Genomic DNA, 20,146 nt, shown 5'->3' with positions numbered 1-20,146 from the left:
CTGCACGTAGGCTGGGCAGCCTAACAAAAAGCCAACGGCTGTCAACAGAGAGGAAGGGAACCTGTGTGGCCATGAGCTCCGCTCGATGTGTCCACGTGGCCCACCACCAGAGCCCGGTGACTCAATGCGCAGTGACTGGCCAGAAACGGGCTGAGCCCCCCGCGCTCCCCAAGCAGTGAGCACACACCCAGCGGGGGAGCACAAGCCTGGTTTATAATATTCCTTCAGACAAAGGGCCGGTGCCCCAGCCCTGAGCCCAGGCCAGTCGTGAAACCACCGCAGCTGCGCAGGGTCGCCTGCCCTGACTGCCGCCAGCGCCCAGCACCGTAGTGGTGCAGGTCCTGGGCACTGGAGCAGACCTGCCACCCCCCCGTGCCATCTGCACTGGAGGAGCCGGGCCGCCCTGGTGGGATGGGGTGGGAGTGCAGGATGAGCTCAGGCTCTCAGGAGGCCCTGCTCTCAGTCAGTGATACAGCACCAAAGGCCTGCCCGTGTAGGAGACGTTGTCCTTCAGGAGGGGGGACCCCACAGCCATGCGCACCTTGTTCCAGCGGTGGCCTTTGTTGTAGATGGGCTTGACGGAGCGGGGAGACCAGCGGGTCAGGTACCTGTTAGGGGAGGATGGGAGGCAGCCATGAGGGCTGGCAGCCCAGGATGCGGCAGAGACCACGGGCATGGGCCCCTTGGGCCGAAGCTGCACTTGGTCAACCAAACACTTTCACCAGCTTCCCTTTCCTGAGAAGGGGCTTTTCCTGGGAGCAACTGCCCGGTGTGCTGTAAACAGATGGGCTGGGCTCTGGCGGCCGCACGCATGTGTGGCCACGTGCTCGCTTGTCTTTATGAGTTGCCAGTGTGTGTGCGTGTGTATCTGCTGGGGGAGGAGGCAGAGGAAGAGGCTACTCAGAGAGCAGATCGGCCCTCTCTGGCCCAGTCGTGGGGAGAGGAGAGGCTGATGTAAGGGCCTGGAGGAATCCCTCCCTCTCCCCCACTTGGCTCACTCTGCCACCCCAGCCCTCAGGGAACAAGCCTGGGCAGCCATAACTGGCAGAGGACCCCTGACCCTTGACCCTCAAGCAGGCCATGATGGGAGCCAAGGGTGAGGGCCCGTGGGTGCAGACGTAGGCCAGGAAGGTTCATGTAATATGAGCGGGGAAGGGGAAAGATGGCTGCCGCCCATTGTCCTTTGGCCTCCTTGGGGACGGCAGGGCCCTGACAGTTCCGGGAAAAGTGGCTCATGCCGGCTAAGACTGGGGTTTACTCTGTTCAGAACGAAATTGGGATCCTATCCAGAGGCCCACCCTTCGTCCTGAAAGCTCAGCCTCGGCAAAGGCCAGGATCCTCCCCTGCTTCCACTAGGTTAGGGCTCAACCCAGTGCCTCTAGAGACCCTCCCATGAGAAGTTTTAATTAAAAAAATGAATAACCATGGCTGAAAATTTTTAGATAAGAGTGAAAAAGTGACTGCTAATGTATACATTTCAACTGAGCTCCCCTGGACCTCCGTCTTCTGAGTCCTGAGAGGAAGTAAAAGCTGTGGGACTACACGCCACGTGTGAGGTGGGCAGGCAAGAGGGCTTCTGACGACCACTGGGTGGCTGTCAGCCCCCCAGCAGGGAGGTCTCTGTGCAGTTAGCTGGCCCCAGAGCCGCCTCTGCTGTGGCTGGTGGTGCTGGGACCTGACAGGGCCCTATGCTGGTGTCTCCCTGGCTTCAGAGGGGTGGGTGAGGAGGTGGGATGTGGAAGCAGGCTCCTTGGGATTGAAGATCCTGAAGCACACCAGGCTCTCCAGAGGTTGCTGCCTTATTGCACCCCTCCGCCCAGCCTTGTCCCTCCCACCCTGGAGACACCCTGGGAAGCTGGGCTTCGGCTGGCCCTGGGCCTGATGCTTGTGCCACAAGGAGCAAGCAGCTGCTGTGGAGGGGCTGGGGCCTCCGGTCAGTGCTCTGGGACTACTCCAGCTCTAAGAACCAAGGCTCCCTGCTAATCGAGCTCCTTCCTCCTACCTCTCTGGAAGGGGCGGGGAAGGAGATGGCACGGCTTGACAACTGTCAAGTCCCTAGTTGTAGCCAGGACTCCCTCTCCTCCCCAGGAGGGCCTTTTGCAGCCCCACGAGCCCCCACACAGCATCAATCCTGCGTCACACTAATGGATACCGGATATACGGGAGGGAGCCTGGCTTTGCTTCAGAGGCTGAGGGCAGGATGGATTGTATCCTCAGGCCTGCTGCTGTCTCTTAACAAGTTGAAGTGGGGGTGGGCTCAACTCCCAAATGGTCCACAGCATATTTGGGAAAGATAAGAGGAAGTTAATATGTCCTGTTCCCCACAGCTGCTGGCAGATGGCAGCTGGCAGCACGGGAGGTGCAGGTGGAGATGGGCAAAGGGCCAGGGTGCTGGCAAGGAGTCAGTGAAGACCCAGCTCTGGCCCTGCACCCCCGGCCCAGCAATCTAGAGCCGGTATCTGCCTGGCCTTCCATCCTCCATTCCCAGGTTCTGTTGGGGATCAGCCTAGGAGGTTTGCTGGGGGTGGGGGATCTTGCCTTGCTCCACCCGAAGAGTGCAGATCTAGTGGCATTAGGACAGGCTGAAGGAGGGAGGGCCGTTGATAGGAGAGAACAAGAAACACCAACATCAATTTTACAGACCTGGATCTACTCTCAATAAGACAGTATTGTAGTTCCAGGAGTGTGTAGTGTGGTAATGTCAGAGATAGCTGTTTGAGTGTTAGACAGGAACCTGTTCCTACACCACAGGGGGCCACCCTGCTCAGGCTGAAAGGCAGATTGATTGATTCTAGAATCTTTCTAGAATCAATCTTTTTCTCCTGTTCCGTAAAACCTCAGGATCTCATGGGATGCCATACGCAGCTGAGCAGGTTGTTAACTGTACAACTCTAGGGAGAACATTCAGAATCTAGTCTACATGGATGCTGCCTTCAAGTTTTACAGTATATGATCTGACAGCTCTATATGTGGTCCTACCCCAGAAAGCCCTCCCATTTCTATTTCTAAAGTCTCATTTTGCCCTTTAATAACCCCAGTGCTATTACTGAAAGTTTGTAGAACTGCTCTGACATTCCCATAGCAACCCAGTATGATGTCATAAACAGAGGATTAGCACATTCTAATGCCCAACCAGCAGATCTTCTTACCCTTGTTACCCCTGGGCTAAGTGCCCTGCTGGGGAGGGACAAGGACAGACGCTGAGGCTGGCAGAGGGAGAGTAACAGGCGTGTACCGTGGTGGGACTGACTGGGTGGTGGGGGTGGCGCTCAGGCTGGAAGGGACAGAGCGCTCCAGCTTTCCTGAGTTGCAGGATGAGCTCCAGGAGCTGGCCTCCCCAGCCCAGGCCTGTGTACCTGTTGAGTCGGGGTCTGGTCTTTGGAACAAATCCTTCAGGAAGCTTGGGTCTGTGATTTGGGAGCAGACCTGAATGGAGGGAAAAGCATTTAAGAGGATGGTCTCTGTACTCCCTCTGCAGCTCCGGGGGCTGAACAGAAAGCCCAAGGGGGTGGGAGGCTGGCATTGGGGGGCGAGTATAATGCAGTCTCTGGACGCACACTGCTCTTTCAGGAGGAACTAGGGGTGGAAGGTGTAATGATGCCCACAGCCCCCTGCCCCCTCTGCCCGAGGGCCCTTTACCTGCTCGATGGGCCATCTTCACACACTCCTCTATCTTGCGGTGCTCTTCTTGGCACAGCCCGGTGACCCTCCGGGGCAGCATGCCCCCATGTGGCCGGATGAACTGACTGAGCAACAGAACATCCTAGCGGAAGCGGAAGACAGGAGAGGAGGATCGTGTGGACGGGTGCTGGCTGCCAGGGAGCCAGGGCCAAGTGGCCTGCAGGGTAGACTGTTGTGGCTGGCATTGTAAGGGGCTGACGCCACCCTGAGAAGCGACCTGAGACCATTCCCTCCACACAGAGCTCTGCACTCAGGCCCACTGCCTCCACTGCAACAAGTTCAATCCCAGCTTAGCAAGATTTCCTGGCCCGGTTATCAACCCCAAGAGTTCTCAGCTCCTCTATGAGACAGTCTTCCGACAGACTTGGTGAGAGAAGGGGAACTTTTCAAGAAGGTTAACAAGCTATCATGCGCCCACAGTATCTCTCCTGGTGATGAAAAGTGTGTTATCTTCTTTGGGTGACATAGGGGATATGTTATGTCTTTATACACAAGAGGGAAGACCTGTACCATTTCTGCCCCCAAAGTCTACATATGACAGCCTACACACCACAGCCCAGAAGACATGCAGAGAGCCCCTCCACCTTCTGCCATGCCCTCTGAACGAAGCACCAGGTAGCAATAAGCTAAGGAGGATGAGGTCAAGTTGTGAAGCTAAATCCCACATCTTCTACGCCCCCTGTGCCCAGATGGGAATGGATTCTTGGGCTTCCTTTGAACCATCAGACTGCTTTGGATGAGTCAAGGAAATAATGATAAACAAAGACAGCATCCAGAGAGAGCAAGTCCCCTCTCAACTCTCACAGGATGGCAACAGTTAAAGAAAAAGTCTCCCACACCACCCCAGGGGCCTGACATGCCTGCCTCCACAGTCCTGGTCCTCACATGGATTCGCTGCCCTGGCAGGCACCTCACTGTATAACTGTAGATTTGCTTTAATCACTGGTCAGTTCCAGGGGGACCCAGGCCCCCAATTCCCACCCTCGTAATCCTCAGAATCTGATGAAAAGAACTTGGACTGGATTATCTGGGGATAATACATGGGGCTCACAGGCCCAGCGCTGCCCCCACTGCAGGCTGCCAAGGAGGCTGACAGCTCTCTGCAGCTCAGAGTGGCGCTGTCCTGAGCAGAAAGGGGTGAAAAGGGAAACAACTTCTCCAGCCTTTACCTTGGAGGGGATTGGATTTCTTCTGCTTGATAAACAGAACCAAGTCCATTTCCTGGAAACGGCTGGTAGGAAGAGTACTCCGCAGTGGTCAGGCAGGTGTGGGCTCCCCTCCCCATCCACAGCTGGGATCCTAGGTATGGCCAGGACCCTACAAACTTCCATGTCACAAGAAGCTGAGAGCACTGCCTGTGGCCTGCAAGTTCCCTGTTACTCCAAGTGGCCATCAGCAAAAGGGCGGGGATAGGGTGAAAGAATACCGCCACCCCCCCACCCTGGGGTGGCGTGAGGCCAAGGCTCCCAGCCCAGGAGATTAGTTGGGTTGTTCTGTTCAGATCCCATGGGCATGTGGCCTTTCCTGCTCTCACCACCTGACCGGGATCTCTGCCCTTAGTCATCCCATTCCACAGAGGGGCACAGGGACAACATGCAGGTCAAACTGGCCCAAAGCCTGAATCACCTGAAACCTAAAAATAGGGTGCTTAATGTCACCAGCAGAACTCTGAAGGACAAGTATGTATTTCTCCAGGGTTGTGTCCATCCCCTAGGCCCGCCTCATCTCCAGATATGATGCAGAATAGCAGTTGGGACTGGCAGCTCTGCCTGGGTTTCATACCCCAGAGTGCATCCCAGCTCTGATACTTACTAGCTATGTGATCTGAGGCGAGTGCATTAACTTTGCCATGCCTCACATTGCCTCATCTGTAAAACAAGGAGGAAAACAGTACCTGCTTCACCAGGATATTGTGAAAACAAAGTGAATTATGCCCCTACCACTGTTTGCTCTCATCATCTCTCCGTGAAACGACAGCTCTGGAAGAGCTACAACAAACAGGGGTCCCTGTAGCTCCAGTGTGGGAAGAGAGTGAAGTGCCCTCAGATCACAGTGAGGACTCTCAAGACACACCCTCATTACACAAGGAGGAAAACCAAGCCCAGACTGATTCCATCCCTCAGGAACACAGCCCTACGAGACTGGGCTCCAGGGCCCTGGTGGTCTGAGCTGCCTGCAACCAGACCAGGAACTGAGTCAGGGACTCTTCACCCTGGCGCACATTAGAATCACCTGGGGAGCTTTAAAAAATAATGATGGTCGGGCTCCATCCCAAGCCAGCAGAATCATCTAGGCGTGGGGTCTGAGCATTTTTAAAGCTCCCCCGGGACTCAGTGTTGAGAGCCGCTGGACACAATGCTTCTGTCTTGGTGGCTCCGTGAGATGCCTGTTAAGCCCACGGGAAACGGAGCTCTGAGATGCGCAGACTCACCTCATAGCTATACTTGTGCTTCAGGTTCCAGCGGCAGATGGGGCATTGGCCAGAGGGGTTGGGGGGATTTGGACTTTCCCTGGGAGTCCCTGTGATTCGGCCTTCAATCTAGGAGACAGAGAAAGAGAGCTGATGAGGGGGAGAGTTGTGTGGAGACCCCGATCCTTGAGGAACCCCCAAAAGCTGGTGAGGCTTCCTCTCTAGAGGCCTTGGGGGAGCAGCTAATGGGCCTCTCTGCCTGAATACGGCTGCTGGACACTGGGTCTCAGGTGGCCACAGAGTTGGGCTTGGTGACCTGTGAGGGTAATAGAAACTGAACTTAATGCTGGTGGCAAGAGGAGAGGTGTGTTTTATCTGCTGCATGCTAGCTTTCCATCCTCAAAATGACAAAAACTCCAGAGCTTTATGCTTCCCTCTCCCTGCTTTGGGAAAAAGTAATCCATGGACATGGTAAAAAGTTTCAAACTGCCCAGGGATGTGTAGTCCAAAGGAAGTCTCACCCTTTATCCGGCATATCCTTCTTAGCAGAAATTGCAGTTTCCAGCTCTAACACAGGTAAGTCTACAACCAGGCATGATTTGGCCTCCAGGGGACACCAGACAATGAAACAATTCTGATCGTCCCCACGTGGGTGAGGTGGGGTGGGGATGGGTCCCTAGCTCCTAGCAGTTCAGTTCAGTTCAGTCGCTCAGTTGTGTCCGACTCTTTGCGACCCCATGAATTGCAGCACGCCAGGCCTCCCTGTCCATCACCAATTCCCAGAGTTCACTCAGACTCACGTCCATCGAGTCCGTGATGCCATTCAGCCATCTCATCCTCGGTCGTCCCCTTATCCTCCTGCCCCCAATCCCCCCCCAGCATCAGAGTCTTTTCCAATGAGTCAACTCTTCGCATGAGGTGGCCAAAGTACTGGAGTTTCAGCTTTAGCATCATTCCTTCCAAAGAAATCCCAGGGCTGATCTCCTTCAGAATGGACTGGTTGCATCTCCTTGCAGTCCAAGGGACTCTCAAGAGTCTTCTCCAACACCACAGTTCAAAAGCATCAATTCTTCAGTGCTCAGCTTTCTTCACAGTCCAACTCTCACATCCATACATGACCACTGGAAAAACCATAGCCTTGACTAGACGGACCTTAGTTGGCAAAGGAATGTCTCTGCTTTTGAATATGCTATCTCGGTTGCTCATAACTTTTCTTCCAAGGATTAAGCGTCTTTTAATTTCATGGCTGCAGTCACCATGTGCAGTGATTTTGGAGCCCCCCAAAATAAAGTCTGAGACTGTTTCCACTGTTTCCCCATCTATTTCCCATGAAGGGATGGGACTGGATGCCATGATCTTCGTTTTCTGAATGTTGAGCTTTAGGCCAACTTTTTCACTCTCCACTTTCACTTTCATCAAGAGGCTTTTTAGTTCCTCTTCACTTTCTGCCATAAGGGTGGTGTCATCTGCATATCTGAGGTTATTGATATTTCTCCCGGCAATCTTGATTCCAGCTTGTGTTTCTTCTAGTCCAGCGTTTCTCATGATGTACTCTGCATATAAGTTAAATAAGCAGGGTGACAATATACAGCCTTGATGTACTCCTTTTCCTATTTGAAAACAGTCTGTTGTTCCATGTCCAGTTCTAACTGTTGCTTCCTGACCTGCATACAGATTTCTCAAGAGGCAGGTTAGGTGGTCTGGGATTTCCATCTCTTTCAGAATTTCCCACAGTTTATTGTGATCCACACAGTCAAAGGCTTTGGCATAGTCAATAAAGCAGAAATAGATGTTTTTCTGGAACTCTCTTGCTTTTTCCATGATCCAGCGGATGTTGGCAATTTGATCTCTGGTTCCTCTGCCTTTTCTAAAACCAGCTTGAACATCTGGAAGTTCACGGTTCACGTATTGCTGAAGCCTGGCTTGGAGAATTTTGAGAATTACTTAACTAGAATGTGAGATGAGTGCAATTGTGCGGTATGAGCATTCTTTGGCATTGTCTTTCTTTGGGATTGGAATGAAAACTGACCTTTTCCAGTCCTGTGGCCACTGCTGAGTTTTCCAAATGTGCTGGCATACTGAGTGCAGCACTTTCATAGCATCATCTTTCAGGATTTGAAACAGCTCAACTGGAATTCTATCACCTCCACTAGCTTTGTTCGTAGTGATGCTTTCTAAAGCCCATTTGACTTCACATTCGAGGATGTCTGGCTCTAGATGAGTGATTACACCATCGTGATTATCTGGGTCGTGAAGATCTTTTTTGTACAGTTCTGTGTATTCTTGCCATCTCTTCTTAATATCTTCTGCTTCTCTTAGGTCCATACCATTTCTGTCCTTTATCGAGCCCATCTTAAGGGCCTAGATCTGATAGATAGAGTGCCTGATGAACTATGGAATGAGGTTCGTGACATTGTACAGGAGACAGGGATCAAGACCATCCCCATGGAAAAGAAATGCAAAAAAAGCAAAATGGCTGTCTGGGGAGGCCTTACAAATAGCTGTGAAAAGAAGAGAAGCGAAAAGCAAAGGAGAAAAGGAAAGATATAAGCATCTGAATGCAGAGTTCCAAAGAATAGCAAGAAGAGATAAGAAAGCCTTCTTTAGTGATCAATCTAAAGAAATAGAGGAAAAGAACAGAATGGGAAAGACTAGAGATCTCTTCAAGAAAATTAGAGATACCAAGGGAACATTTCATGCAAAGATGGGCTCGATAAAGGACAGAAATGGTATGGACCTAACACAAGCCCCTAGCAGGGAAGCTGCTAATAAGCATCCTATGACAGACAGCACAAGCCCCCAGAGCAGAGAACCAGCCCATCTAAAACACCAATAGTGCGGGGCTAAGAAACCTGGTCTAGGCCTACACGAGCAGACAACTGTGTGCACACACCCTCCTCCCCTCTAAAGACACAGAGCGGGGGACACAGTCCCCTGGCTGCTTCCTCTCAGCACTCTGGATGACACCTTTCACACCCCACTTGGGCCACGTGTGAAGTGACCTCCGCCATGGCTGCTGTGTCCTGTGACACAGCCTTGGAGAGACTAAGCGCAATAAAACAGTGACCTGGGCGTCAGCTCCAATTGCAGGAGGGGGAGGTTAGACAGCCTTGCTGAATTGAGGCCACGGATTATGAGAGTGAGGCTGGGCCAAGTCTGAGAGGCTTTGGGAGGGAAGCAACTCTCCCAGGGGAGAAGTGGCAAAAGGCAAAGAAGCTGGCTGCACAGGGTGCTGTTACTGCCTTTCCAGCAATGCCACCCCAGCGATGCCAGAAATGGAGCCAAGAGCTCGGGAAAATGGGCAGGTGCATGGAAGGTCTTGGGAGGGGGTCAAAGTGGGCCTGGGTGGGGAGAGCTAACATTTACACACTCCCCACTACAGGCCTGGCTCTGTGCTGATAATGGTCCACATGGATCATCTCATTTAACTCCACAGCCTAGTGAGGGCAGATTCATGATCTTATTTTACTGATGAAGAAGTGAGACTCTGACAATGAGTAATACCCAAAGTCAGCCATGGCACTGCCTCTCCAGGCATGGCTAGGCTCCCTCCCCAAGGGCTCTCATGGGACCACATGCCTCTGAGTTCATTCCACAAATAGCAAATTCATGCCCCACAGGAAAAACACTCTGCACACAGAGAAACCCAATGAGTTTCTCTCCACCAACATGGAGTTTCCAGGGTGAACGCTTGTTTCAGTTTGGGATAAGGGAACTATTCTTAAAGGGATGGGAGTCTCTAGAAAGAACTGCCTTGAGGTCTTAACCTCAAGTACAAAGATTGAGAGGGAGCCTTCTGGGGAAGACCCAAAGAGGGAACCCTAAGGGCTTGTCCTGGGGATAAGAAGGCCTTGGGGAGGGCTGTGCATGGCTAGCTGCCAGAGGGTTAAATCCCTGGTTGACATGGAAGCCACAGAGGCTTCTGGGAACTCTGTGGAGTGGTTGAGGATTTCTTGGGAGGCACAGAAGGCCATGTGAAAACAACGTTGTCTTTTAGGGATTATAGGATAATCTAGGCCCCATGACTCCCTGAGGAAGGGAGGTGAGATGGGCCCAGTAAGGGTGGGGGTTGGGGGAGGAGTAGAGGGGATGAAAAAGCGTCTAGCTTTCTCACCACCAGATGAGCCAGGGCGCCAGCTATGAGCCCAGGGCCCAGAAAGTGTCACCTCCTCACAGCCTCACTGAAGGAGTAGCTTAGTCATTCTAGCCAGAAAGGAAAGAGACAGATCCAGGCTCCTGGCCTGGGGTCAACTTACTCTTTCTAGCCTTGCCATTGCCTTAGTTTCCCCTTTGGAAAACTGACTTATTGCCCGCCAAAAAACATAGCAGCAAATACTTCTGAGCCCGTGTCATACAAAAGACCACTCTAATCAAGTAACAGATGCCTCAGTCCAACACAGCGACTGTTCCTGATTAACCACACTCCCGCACACAGGTTGAAAATAGTAGATGCGGGATTTATGGTCACAGAGGGAGCAAATCCTGAAGCTTCCAGTTGGGGCTCCTACCCTCTTCTCAGAGGAGCCAGGCAGCTCCAAGTGGTACAGAGGTTGGAAGTGGCCAGCTCGACAATACTTACTATAGTCGTCTTCCCTTCTTGGATCTCCACCACTACAGAGATAAAGGGGAAACATTAGGTCAGCCATTTAATAAGGAACAGGCGTTTTAAACAATAGCTCAAACCTTACACATGAACGAAGATGAAGCGCTCTGTCTGCGCCTCCCATGGCCTCCACTCGGGGGGTGCAGGGTTTGCAGCCCAGGGCCCGGCTCTGTGCCCAGCAGGCTGTGCAGAGCAGTGCTCAGGTGCTTCAGTCGTGTCCAACTCTTTGCGACCCCATGGACTGTTGCCCACCAGGCTCCTCTGTCCATGGGGATTCTCCAGGCAAGAATACTGGAGTGGGTTGCCATTTCTCCTCCAGGGGATCTTCCCGACGCAGGGACTGAACCCATGTCTCCTGTGGCTCCTGCACTACAGGCAGATTCTTTACTGCTGAGACACTGGGGAAGCCCATAACGTAAGGGCTCCTGCAAAGCAGGAGACCCCAATTTGATTCCTGGGTTGGGAAGATCTGCTGGAGAAGGGATAGGCTACCCATTCCAGTATTCTTGGGCTTCCCTGGTGGCTCAGCTGGTAAAGAATCTGCCTGCAATGCGGGAGACCTGGGTTTGATCCCTGGGTTGGAAAGATCCCCTAGAGAAGGGAAACGCTACCCACTCTAACATTCTGGCCTGGAGAATTCCATGGACTGTATAGTCCACGGGGTCACAAAGAGACCGGACTGAGCGACTTGCACTCTCACTTTTCCTGCAGGCTGGGTGGGGGCAAATCCAGATGCCCGTATCAATCACCTCTGAGATTAAGGGTCTTCACACTGTTTCTGCCTTTCTGAGCCAAGATTTATCTTGGTTCCATCCAAGGTACTTGGCAAGATCTTGCCCTACTGTGGCTAGCAATCATGGCCTAAGAGCTGAGGGGTTGGGGGTGGACAGAGGCCATAAAAAGACCTTCAAAAGTACCCATTGTATGTGTTCTTTCATGAAGAGAAACCAGACAAATGTGGTTCCTGACCTTGACCAGTCTGAATCTAAGATGCAGCACCCAGGGGCCCCACAATGGGTAATAATGAGATCAGTTCACTCTGAGAACATCTTGAGAGCCTTGTGTTAAACCTGTACAAAGGCAGCTATCTCTCCTCCCTGCAGGGATGCATTTTGTTATCCACACTGGAGAGGGAAGAGTGACAGGAACGAGGGGCCTGCAGGTACGGGGTTGGGGTTGGAGCAGAATTTCAAAGAGAGGACTGCAGAGCCATCCTGAGAGGGACTCGCTCAGCTCTTCGCCTATTTAGGAGACAGGCAGTCAGAAAAGAACCCAAGGGCAAAACAATTTCATTGCATGTATGTCAGGCTGTACTTATGTCCTCTTATTTAACCAGGATGCAGAAAGACAACTTCAACAATATCCTAAGGGAGAACCAAGCTCATAACCCACATTTGGCAAATAAAATCAAACAGAAGGTTCTTGGAGATTCTCCCATGGTCGCCCAGTTTCTTTGGAAAGAGAGAAGCCATGGCTTTTGGCACAGGAACTGGCACACTGCAGATGCTCCATAAACGCTAGGGAGCAAAATATTGGTCGCGATGCCCTTCTGACTGCTAACTACCGTAACAGAAAATGTGAGTGCACACAGCTATAGCTAGGCTGCAAATGGTCTCCCCAAATGCTAAAACCATATTTTAACAGCAGCTTGGCTACCACAATTAGTTCTACTCAGCTCTAGTCAAGGAAAGAAGCAGTACAGATTAGAAAGAACCCAAGGTTAACTTTGTGAATCTAATCAAAGTTACGGACCTCGCCCTAGAAACACGTCCCTCGGTGTACACACAATTAGACACGGATTACAGGAAGCTCACAGACCCCTGCAGCTATGTACCTAAATGGTAAGACTGGTTTTCCCTCAGTGGTGGCAGGAGGTGATTTTCTAAAGTTTCTAAAATAAACATGTACTTCTTTTGCAATAAAAATAAGCAGTAAAAACAGAGAGGCTAAGAAAAAAAAGTGAGGCAACTCGAACCCACCTGGAGGCCCAGGGCAGCATCTGTGATCACTGGGCTCTGTGACTGACACCAAATTGGACCCAGACTGCCTGGAACTATCCCCTATTCGTTTTCTGGGCACGGCCATTCATAAAGACCCATTACTCCAAACAACCAACCTGAGAGCCCCTCAGTTGCGACTCCACACACACAAGGGAGTGACAACTGGCCAGAAAGGCCCTGAGGCTTTCTCCAGAGAACACTATAGTTACTAATCAACTCAAAGACAAACTAAGCTTCTCTCCCTAAGACAAAATGCGTCACCCCACGTACAGATCTACTTGTTCCCAAGAGACCAGCCTAAACGGGATGTGGGTGAGACTCAACTGGTACTCAGTCTGGAGGCCAGCACATCTCCAGGGGGATGGTCACTGTGCTGCGTCAGCTTACAAGAGCATCGGGGCAGAAGGGCCGAGACCTAGCCCAGCTGGGCACCCAGGAAACTTTGCAAATCTGCAAAAACCAAGTTGGAAGAGGGGCGGAGGATGACCCAGTCTGAGTAACAGCAGGTGAGGGGGGCAGCACAGGTTTTTAAGAATCCTGATAGGAAACAAAAGGAGAGACCTACTCCGGAATCACTTGAGTCGGCGTGAGATCAGCGCCCTGAAGTGAAGCAGACCAAGATGTGCTTCCCCTCTCTGTGGAGGCACTTGGGTCCTAACCATGAGGTAAACAAGTCGAGCAAAACACACATCACTCCCGGCAAAGAACCAAACCCTGAAGTCATCCCACTGGCCCCTGGAAGAGAGATCAAAGTCCATGGCAAGCTCCACTATTCATAAGCTCCCCACACAGCACTCTGAGCCAGTGAATCATCTCACTATAAGTTAGCGGGTAAAACAATAGGCAGATGCTTATCTCATAGAGACAACTTGTCAAACGAGGAGGAATGACTTGAGAACTCATATGGATCTGAGACTGATCAGGGCGGTATCTCAGTGCAGGGGCTGAGGGCCCACTGGAGCCTGAAGAGGCCCTAGTAGATTGCAGGCCTCTCAAAACAGAGATAGGAATCAAAACAGTATTGCTTTTCAGCATGCATACAAAAACATGTCAAAACCAAACAAAACCTGAGATCCATTTTGTCCCTGGCCTCCTCTCCATTCAAGAGAAGTGGGGGTGGTTAAGAAAAGCTGGAATAACAGGAGACCATTAGTCACTGACTGAAAACTTGTTTAGAAAAAGATGGAATTGCCCTTGTGTTCTGAGATGTGGCTGGATCAAGTAAACTAAAGAAGCAGTTTTCTAAACCAAGATTAAGGGCCAAGATCTTACACATCACATAACCTGTGCCACAGGAGGCAAGGCATTTGCTAAGCAACTGTGGAGTGTACGACTGGGCTCCACCCACCGTGGAGAGCTCCCCTCTAAGAGGAGACACAGTCTTTGCCCTGGAGGAGAAAAGAGAACTAAACCAAGCATGGGAACTTCACTCTAATAAAGTCCATGCCTCGTAAAGAGGTCCTTTGAGTACTTCAGTAAATACTCACCTAGGATGGAGTCCAAGATAACTGAATTGTAAGTTTAGAGCAAACAGCATTGCAGTGAGATTGCAGTGAGGCAAAAAGACCTCAATGGCCACACAAACAGACACAGAGAACTGCGGCGGGATAAAGGCCCAACTGTTTAGTAAAGGAGGAAGTGAGGGGAGATGAATGACAAGAGCTGGAGGGAACTCCTGCAAGAAGTGCCCAGAGGACCGATGTCCTTCTTGGAAAGGCTCCATGGAAATCAAGTCCCAAGCAGAGCACGAAGGGATGGAGTAACTGAATGGGAAGGTGGCTACAAGGCAGCACCAACAATCCTACACAGCACTCTTCGCAAGTGTGGCCATTGACTACTTTTCTCAAACTTCTTCCTCCCTCAAGCACTGCTCCCTTCTGCTCATCTTTAACTCTGCCACAAAAGTTTTCTGATTCTCGGCAGCTGCCGCCATGAAGGCCATGGTGCAGCGCGTCACCTGGGCCAGCGTCACAGTTGGAGGAGAGCAGATAAGCACCATTGGACGGGGCATCTGCGTGTTGCTGGGTATTTCCTTGGAAGATACGCAGAAGGAACTGGAGCACATGGTCTGGAAGATCTTAAACCTGCGTGTGTTTGAGGATGAAGGTGGGAAACACTGGTCGAAGAGCGTGATGGACAAGCAGTACGAGGTGCTGTGCGTCAGCCAGTTCACCCTGCAGTGTGTCCTCAAGGGGAACAAGCCTGACTTCCACCTGGCCGTGCCTGCAGAGCAGGCTGAGTCCTTCTACCAGGGCTTCCTGGAGCAGCTGCGCAAGGCCTACAGGCCGGAGCTCATCAAAGATGACAAGTTCGGTGCCTACATGCAAGTTCACATTCAGAACGACGGGCCTGTCACCATAGAACTGGAGTCTCCAGCCCCTGGTGCTGCTGCCTCTGACCCGAAGCAGCTGTCAAAGCTTGAAAAGCAGCAGCAGAGGAAAGAAAAAACCAGAGCCAAAGGGCCTTCTGAGTCAAGCAAAGAGAGAAGCACTCCCCGCAAGGAAGACCGCAGCGCCAGCAGTGGGGCCGAGGGGCACGTGTCCTTGGAGCGGGAGCCGTAGGTGGGCTGGACACAGTGCATTATCATTGGGCAGAACTGGATCCTGAAAAATTCATGAAAGATGCTAGGCACCTATACTACTTTAAAGACTTGGACCTGAATCCTGAAAAGGAAGATGGAAATAAGAAACTGGGAACCTACAAAAACACACACAAAAAACCCACTAAAGGAGCATTCCATTTTTTGTTGCTGCTGTGGCTTAATAGAGGAGATGGGTGCTGCCAGGGTGGGGAAGATGCCCCATGCACAGGGCAGCAAGGAACACACCCAAGGGTCCCCTCAGGAAGGCCACGTTGGTACCTCTGATTCTTGGCTTGCTTTTGGAACAGGCTGGCCCAACATCACTTGTCATCGAGTCCTCCTTTCACCCTGTGGTGTATTTCTGAGTGTCCATGATGGGTCCCAAATGCGGTCACACTGTCCATGTTTTTCCCAACACTGGCTAGGCCAGGGCTCATGTTAGGATGTAAAGAGAACAGTCGTCCATGATAATACATTATGGGAGACCTTTGCATCTTATAAATTTTCTCTTTTTTTCTAAAAAGAAATAAACTCCAAAGCTCAACAACAACAAAAAAGTTTTCTGATTCTCTCACCACCTACCCTTTCCTTTTCCCTTGGACCTGGGGGAACTTCCCTCTGCACTATCCTTCAAACAAGGAGTCTCACTGCTACACAAAAATCTCTTTCCACTAGCAGGTTACTCTGGACCATGTCTTTTGAATTCTTTAAAGCCCCCAACTTGCTCACTTCTATCTCAAAGCTTTTAGTTACAGGGCTGTCCATCCTGCAAGGCACATCCTTTTCTGAAATGCTAGGTCCTCCAGAAAGCTCCCTTAGCTAACTGGAAAAGAAGAAAAACATTCCCTTCAGCTTTTACTTCTTTCAACACACTCTGCTCTGAGGGTCTGCCAGATCATTATTGCTCATTTAGAAAGTCATATGTGTTTATTACTCTTGTTTTAAATGCTTTCCTTCACAACGGCTCTAAGAGTGACAAGGCAGGAACAAGGTCTTATCTCTGCTAGGTCTTACGGTGCCAATCATGAAATCAACTCCAGCAAGTTAACTGATAAGAGCTTTTAGCAAAGGGAGCCACCGGGAAGCCCTGCTGTGGAGTACCAAGGTGGTGTCACTGGTGGAGAGGGAAGATTGCTGGCCCTACTTCTGACTCCAGCACTTACTAGCTGTGTGATGCTGGGCACAGCTACTGAACACCTCTGGACCAGATTTCATTTGTAAAAATGCCAGTAATACCCACCCTTAAAGGCTGCTGAGAAGACTGAAAAGTGTATGTGGAAAACCTGGCAGAGTGCTTGCTGCAGGCACTTAGTAAATCACAATTTCCACTTTTTCCCTTCCCTTAAGTCTTGCTTCTTCCATAATCATCTTTTTTGGTTCTGTATGTCCATCTGGTCAAAGATCAGACCAGGCTTTCTCAACAGCAGCAGGACTGGTATTTCAGGCCAGGTGGTTCTTTGTTGTGGGGGGCTGTCCTGTGCACAGGAAGATGCTTAGCAGCATCCCTGGCTTCTACCACCACACACCCAGCTGTGAAGACCAAAAATGTCTCTGGACATTGCCAAGTGTCCCTGAGAGAACAATCTGCCCTTGACTGAGAATCACTGCTTCATACAGAGAGCTTCTACAGGCAGGAGCAGTAGTGCTGAGTGCCCAAGAACTCTGACTAAAATTAAAGAGTTCTATCGTATCAGAAAAGTAGAAATGCTTGAATGTTTTCAGCAAGACGCCAGCTCCCTCTCTGTGACTTTAAATTCTATGTATACAATCAGTTCAGTTCAGTCACTCGGTCATGTCCAACTCTTTGCGACCCCATGAATCGCAGCACGCCAGGCCTCCCTGTCCATCACCAACTCCCGGAGTTTACCCAAACTCATGTCCATCGAGTCAGTGATGCCATCCAGCCATCTCATCCTCTGTCGTCCCCTTCTCCTCCTGCTCCCAATCTCTCCCAGCATCAGAGTCTTTTCCAAATCTATACAATATTATTCCTCAAATATGCCAGCCAGGACCAGTCAAAATTAGCTATATGTGTAATTCTTTTAGCTTTACACATAATGGATAGAATATCAAGAGAAAGTTGTTGGTGTTGTTTTTAATTTAAAGGCTTTGGAGATAGGTGGTTCTCAAGAAAAGTATAAGCTAAGCTAATGCCTTCAAGTAAGATCACATCAATTCAATTATTTGGCTTTTAGGTCTGACAGCAACACAGAGAAGTTAGCAGGTATTCATGGTGAGGAAGACTTCAAATATTCATCTCATCATATAGCCATCTCTCCAACTGAAAAATTCAAATCTCAAATATTCCTTTGTAAAAAAAAACAAAACTATTCCTTTTGCCTATCCTCTGGGAACATGGCAAAGAAATGTTCTCAACTTCTAATTTCGAAATGGATATGTGCATTGTAGCTGTTAATGTTTGACACTTGGTAGATGCCATCAAAAATGTTACAGGCATGGAAATTCCCTGGTGGCCCAGTGTTTAGTAGGACTCTGTGCTTTCACTGCAAAGAATCCAAGTTTGATCCCTGGCTGGGGAACTAAGATCCCACAAGCCAAGTGGCACGGTCAAAAAAAAAAAAAAAAAAAAAGCTATGGGCATACGCCTATTTTACAGCATAGGAACACATGAAACAACTTTCCAAGTCCTTTTTACCATCAGCGTGATCTCTTCGGCATCTTTCTTTATCAGTGCATTAGTTCATCCAGCGGTAAGGAGGCAGTACCTGGATTTTGTTTTTCTTTCTAGCAAATGTTCCATCTTCCCTTCATAGCTAAATTCTTCAAACACCTATTTCCATTTCTTCATTAATTCTCTCTTTAATTTTCCCAAACTGGATTCCTTATCTGCCATTTTACTGAAAACTTACAAAAGACTTTTTCTGAGACAAATCCAATGCTCCCCTTGTTAGGCTCTTTTTGTTTTTTTGGACTTTTATGCTTCCCTTGGCACAATGATCACCATTTTCCCCTGGATATATCTCAGCTTTAGTTAAAGGATATGCTACTCCAGGTCTTAAACACACACACACAAAAACACTTCTTTGCACATCACTTATCCTTTCATGCTTCCAGCAGTGCACAAAGGAAGGTTATGTACTGAAAAGACCTTTCCATTTTCCGCCAGATTCCATCCTTTTATGAGCCTATTAAAGACACACCCCCTTCAGGAAAACTTCCAATTCAGTTTGCTGTTTCCAGTAACCAAATCTCTCTGAACATGTGCTTAGTCGCTAAGTCATGTCCATCTCTTTTAGGATCCCGTGGGCTGTACCCAGCAGGCTCCTCTGTGCATAGGATTTTTCAAGCAAGAATACTGGAGCGGGATGCCATTTCCTTCTCCAGGGAATCTTCCCAGACCCGGGTATCAAACCCGTGTCTCCTGCATTGCAGGATTCTTCACCCGCTGAGCCATCGAGGAAGCCCCAAATACCTAATACCTAAATTGTATTTATTGGAGAGTACTGCATCATCTCATTAGAACCTAACTTCTCAGGAACCCCTTGACAGTTTGAAGTATAGCACTTCGCCTTAAGTAAGCTCTCAGTTCAATGTCAGGCTGCCTTTCCAGACTAAATGAAAAGCAAACCCACCATCCAGGATATGCCTGTTTTAGCTGTTCAATGGCCTTTCCACCTTACCTTCCACCTCTCAGACTAAGGGTTCGGGCAGTGAAAGCTGCCATAAGATTATAGCATTTCAGATGAGAAACTGGAAAAGGAGGCCCAGGGGAGGGTATCCAGCTGACCTTCCCTGATCGCGCAATAATTCTTTAGTGAAGGAGGCGGCGGTTCGAAGAATACGGAATAGAGAATTAACATCCAGTGCCTGCGTGCGTAGGTGCTAAGTCGCTTCCGTGTCCGACTCTTTGTGACCCTATGGACTGTAGCCTGCCAGGCTCCTCTGTCCATAGGATTCTCCAGGCAAGAGTACTGGAGTGAACTGTCATACCTTCCCCCAGGGGATCTTCCGGATCCAGAGATCGAACCCATGTCTCTTATGTCTCTTGCACTGCCAGGCCCTTAACAAAAAACTTTTCTGAACCCTAGGACAGGTTTCTATTCTGCTCCTAAATAAGCAAGGCTTTCTCTCCGATCTTCATCCCCCTCGCCTCCCTCCCTGCCACCACCCATGAGGACACTCACGATGGGTGAGAGATCAAGGAAATAGCAGCAGGGTTCGGAAGAAAACTGCTAGCATTCCCGGAGCGCAAACATCTCCGACGTTTCAGAATCGCGCGAAAGGGAGGGAGGGGCGCATGGGGGCAGAAGCAGCCATCGTTTCTTCTCTTCAACCCTAGGAGGTCACGAGGACCCAGCACTCACCTTCCCTGAGCCAGCGGGCTGGTGGCCTAGCCCAGCTGGTCACGGTCGGGCCTGTCAACAGCCCTCTGAGAAACCGTCCGCAGCCGGACACCAGCACATTGAGGGCCGCCATCTTGAAAACTATCGCTGACCTCTTGTGCACTTCCGCTTCCGGAACGGGGCGCGCGCGCAGCCGCAATACTGGGCAGGAAGAGTGCGTCTTGTGAGCGTCCAGCTCCGTTACTCTTATCAGTTACTTCGATTACCTCACCTCTACAGCTCGGAGCAAAGCAGAGCTAATGTGTGAAGCCTGTGCTTCTTTCATTCTGAGAGGCTGGGGAGGTTTTTAGCTCCTGTCGGCCAGTCCTCGAAGTCTCCAGGGTCGCTTTCGTTCCCCGGAAGACTTCAGTAAAATCACATGCACTGTCCTTATTTCTTTAAAACTTTTTCTTTACAAGTGAGATGTGGATTTTCAGCTTCTTGAGGCTGCGCCTAAGTCTGTACCAGAGAAGTTGAAATGGTTAGGACAATGATTCTGGAACATCAGGTATCCCACAGATCTAGGAT

The 20,146-nt window shown here is 50.3% G+C and overlaps 1 protein-coding gene and 1 pseudogene across 4 annotated transcripts; one reads left to right on the top strand and one right to left on the bottom strand.

Annotated features, from left to right (window-relative positions):
* On the bottom strand, positions 193–19,741 carry MRPS18A (mitochondrial ribosomal protein S18A). Of its 3 annotated transcripts, XM_005696347.2 has the most exons (6): positions 19,601–19,741; positions 10,671–10,702; positions 6,113–6,220; positions 3,640–3,763; positions 3,357–3,426; positions 193–608 (listed from the first exon to the last, which is right to left on the bottom strand). In XM_005696347.2, exons 1-6 carry the CDS (start codon positions 19,710–19,712, stop codon positions 464–466), a joined length of 591 nt encoding a protein of 196 aa, XP_005696404.1. In that variant the 5' UTR covers positions 19,713–19,741; the 3' UTR covers positions 193–463. The 3 variants fall into 3 exon arrangements, with proteins under 3 accessions (XP_005696404.1, XP_005696406.1, XP_005696405.1); XM_005696349.2 differs by lacking the exon at positions 3,357–3,426 and having other exon boundaries at positions 19,601–19,738; XM_005696348.3 differs by lacking the exons at positions 6,113–6,220; positions 10,671–10,702; positions 19,601–19,741 and adding an exon at positions 4,851–5,534.
* Positions 14,323–15,742, top strand: LOC102177763 (annotated as a pseudogene). Its single transcript, XR_001297164.2, has one exon. The product of XR_001297164.2 is annotated as a D-tyrosyl-tRNA(Tyr) deacylase 1 pseudogene (transcript).

Source organism: Capra hircus, chromosome 23, assembly GCF_001704415.2.
Source record: "Capra hircus breed San Clemente chromosome 23, ASM170441v1, whole genome shotgun sequence".
Lineage (NCBI taxonomy): Eukaryota > Metazoa > Chordata > Mammalia > Artiodactyla > Bovidae > Capra > Capra hircus.
This window is presented reverse-complemented; position numbering and strand designations above follow the sequence as displayed.

Excerpts from the sequence above, each read along its gene's own strand:
- MRPS18A (XM_005696347.2), bottom strand. The coding sequence starts at position 19,712 with ATGGCGGCCCTCAATGTGCTGGTGTCCGGCTGCGGACGGTTTCTCAGA. Across the intron at positions 3,764-6,112 it reads AGCACAAGTATAGCTATGAG|GATGTTCTGTTGCTCAGTCA; the intron begins GTGAGTCTGCGC and ends CGCTTCCGCTAG. Across the intron at positions 3,427-3,639 it reads GAAGATGGCCCATCGAGCAG|GTCTGCTCCCAAATCACAGA; the intron begins GTAAAGGGCCCT and ends CCCTCCATTCAG.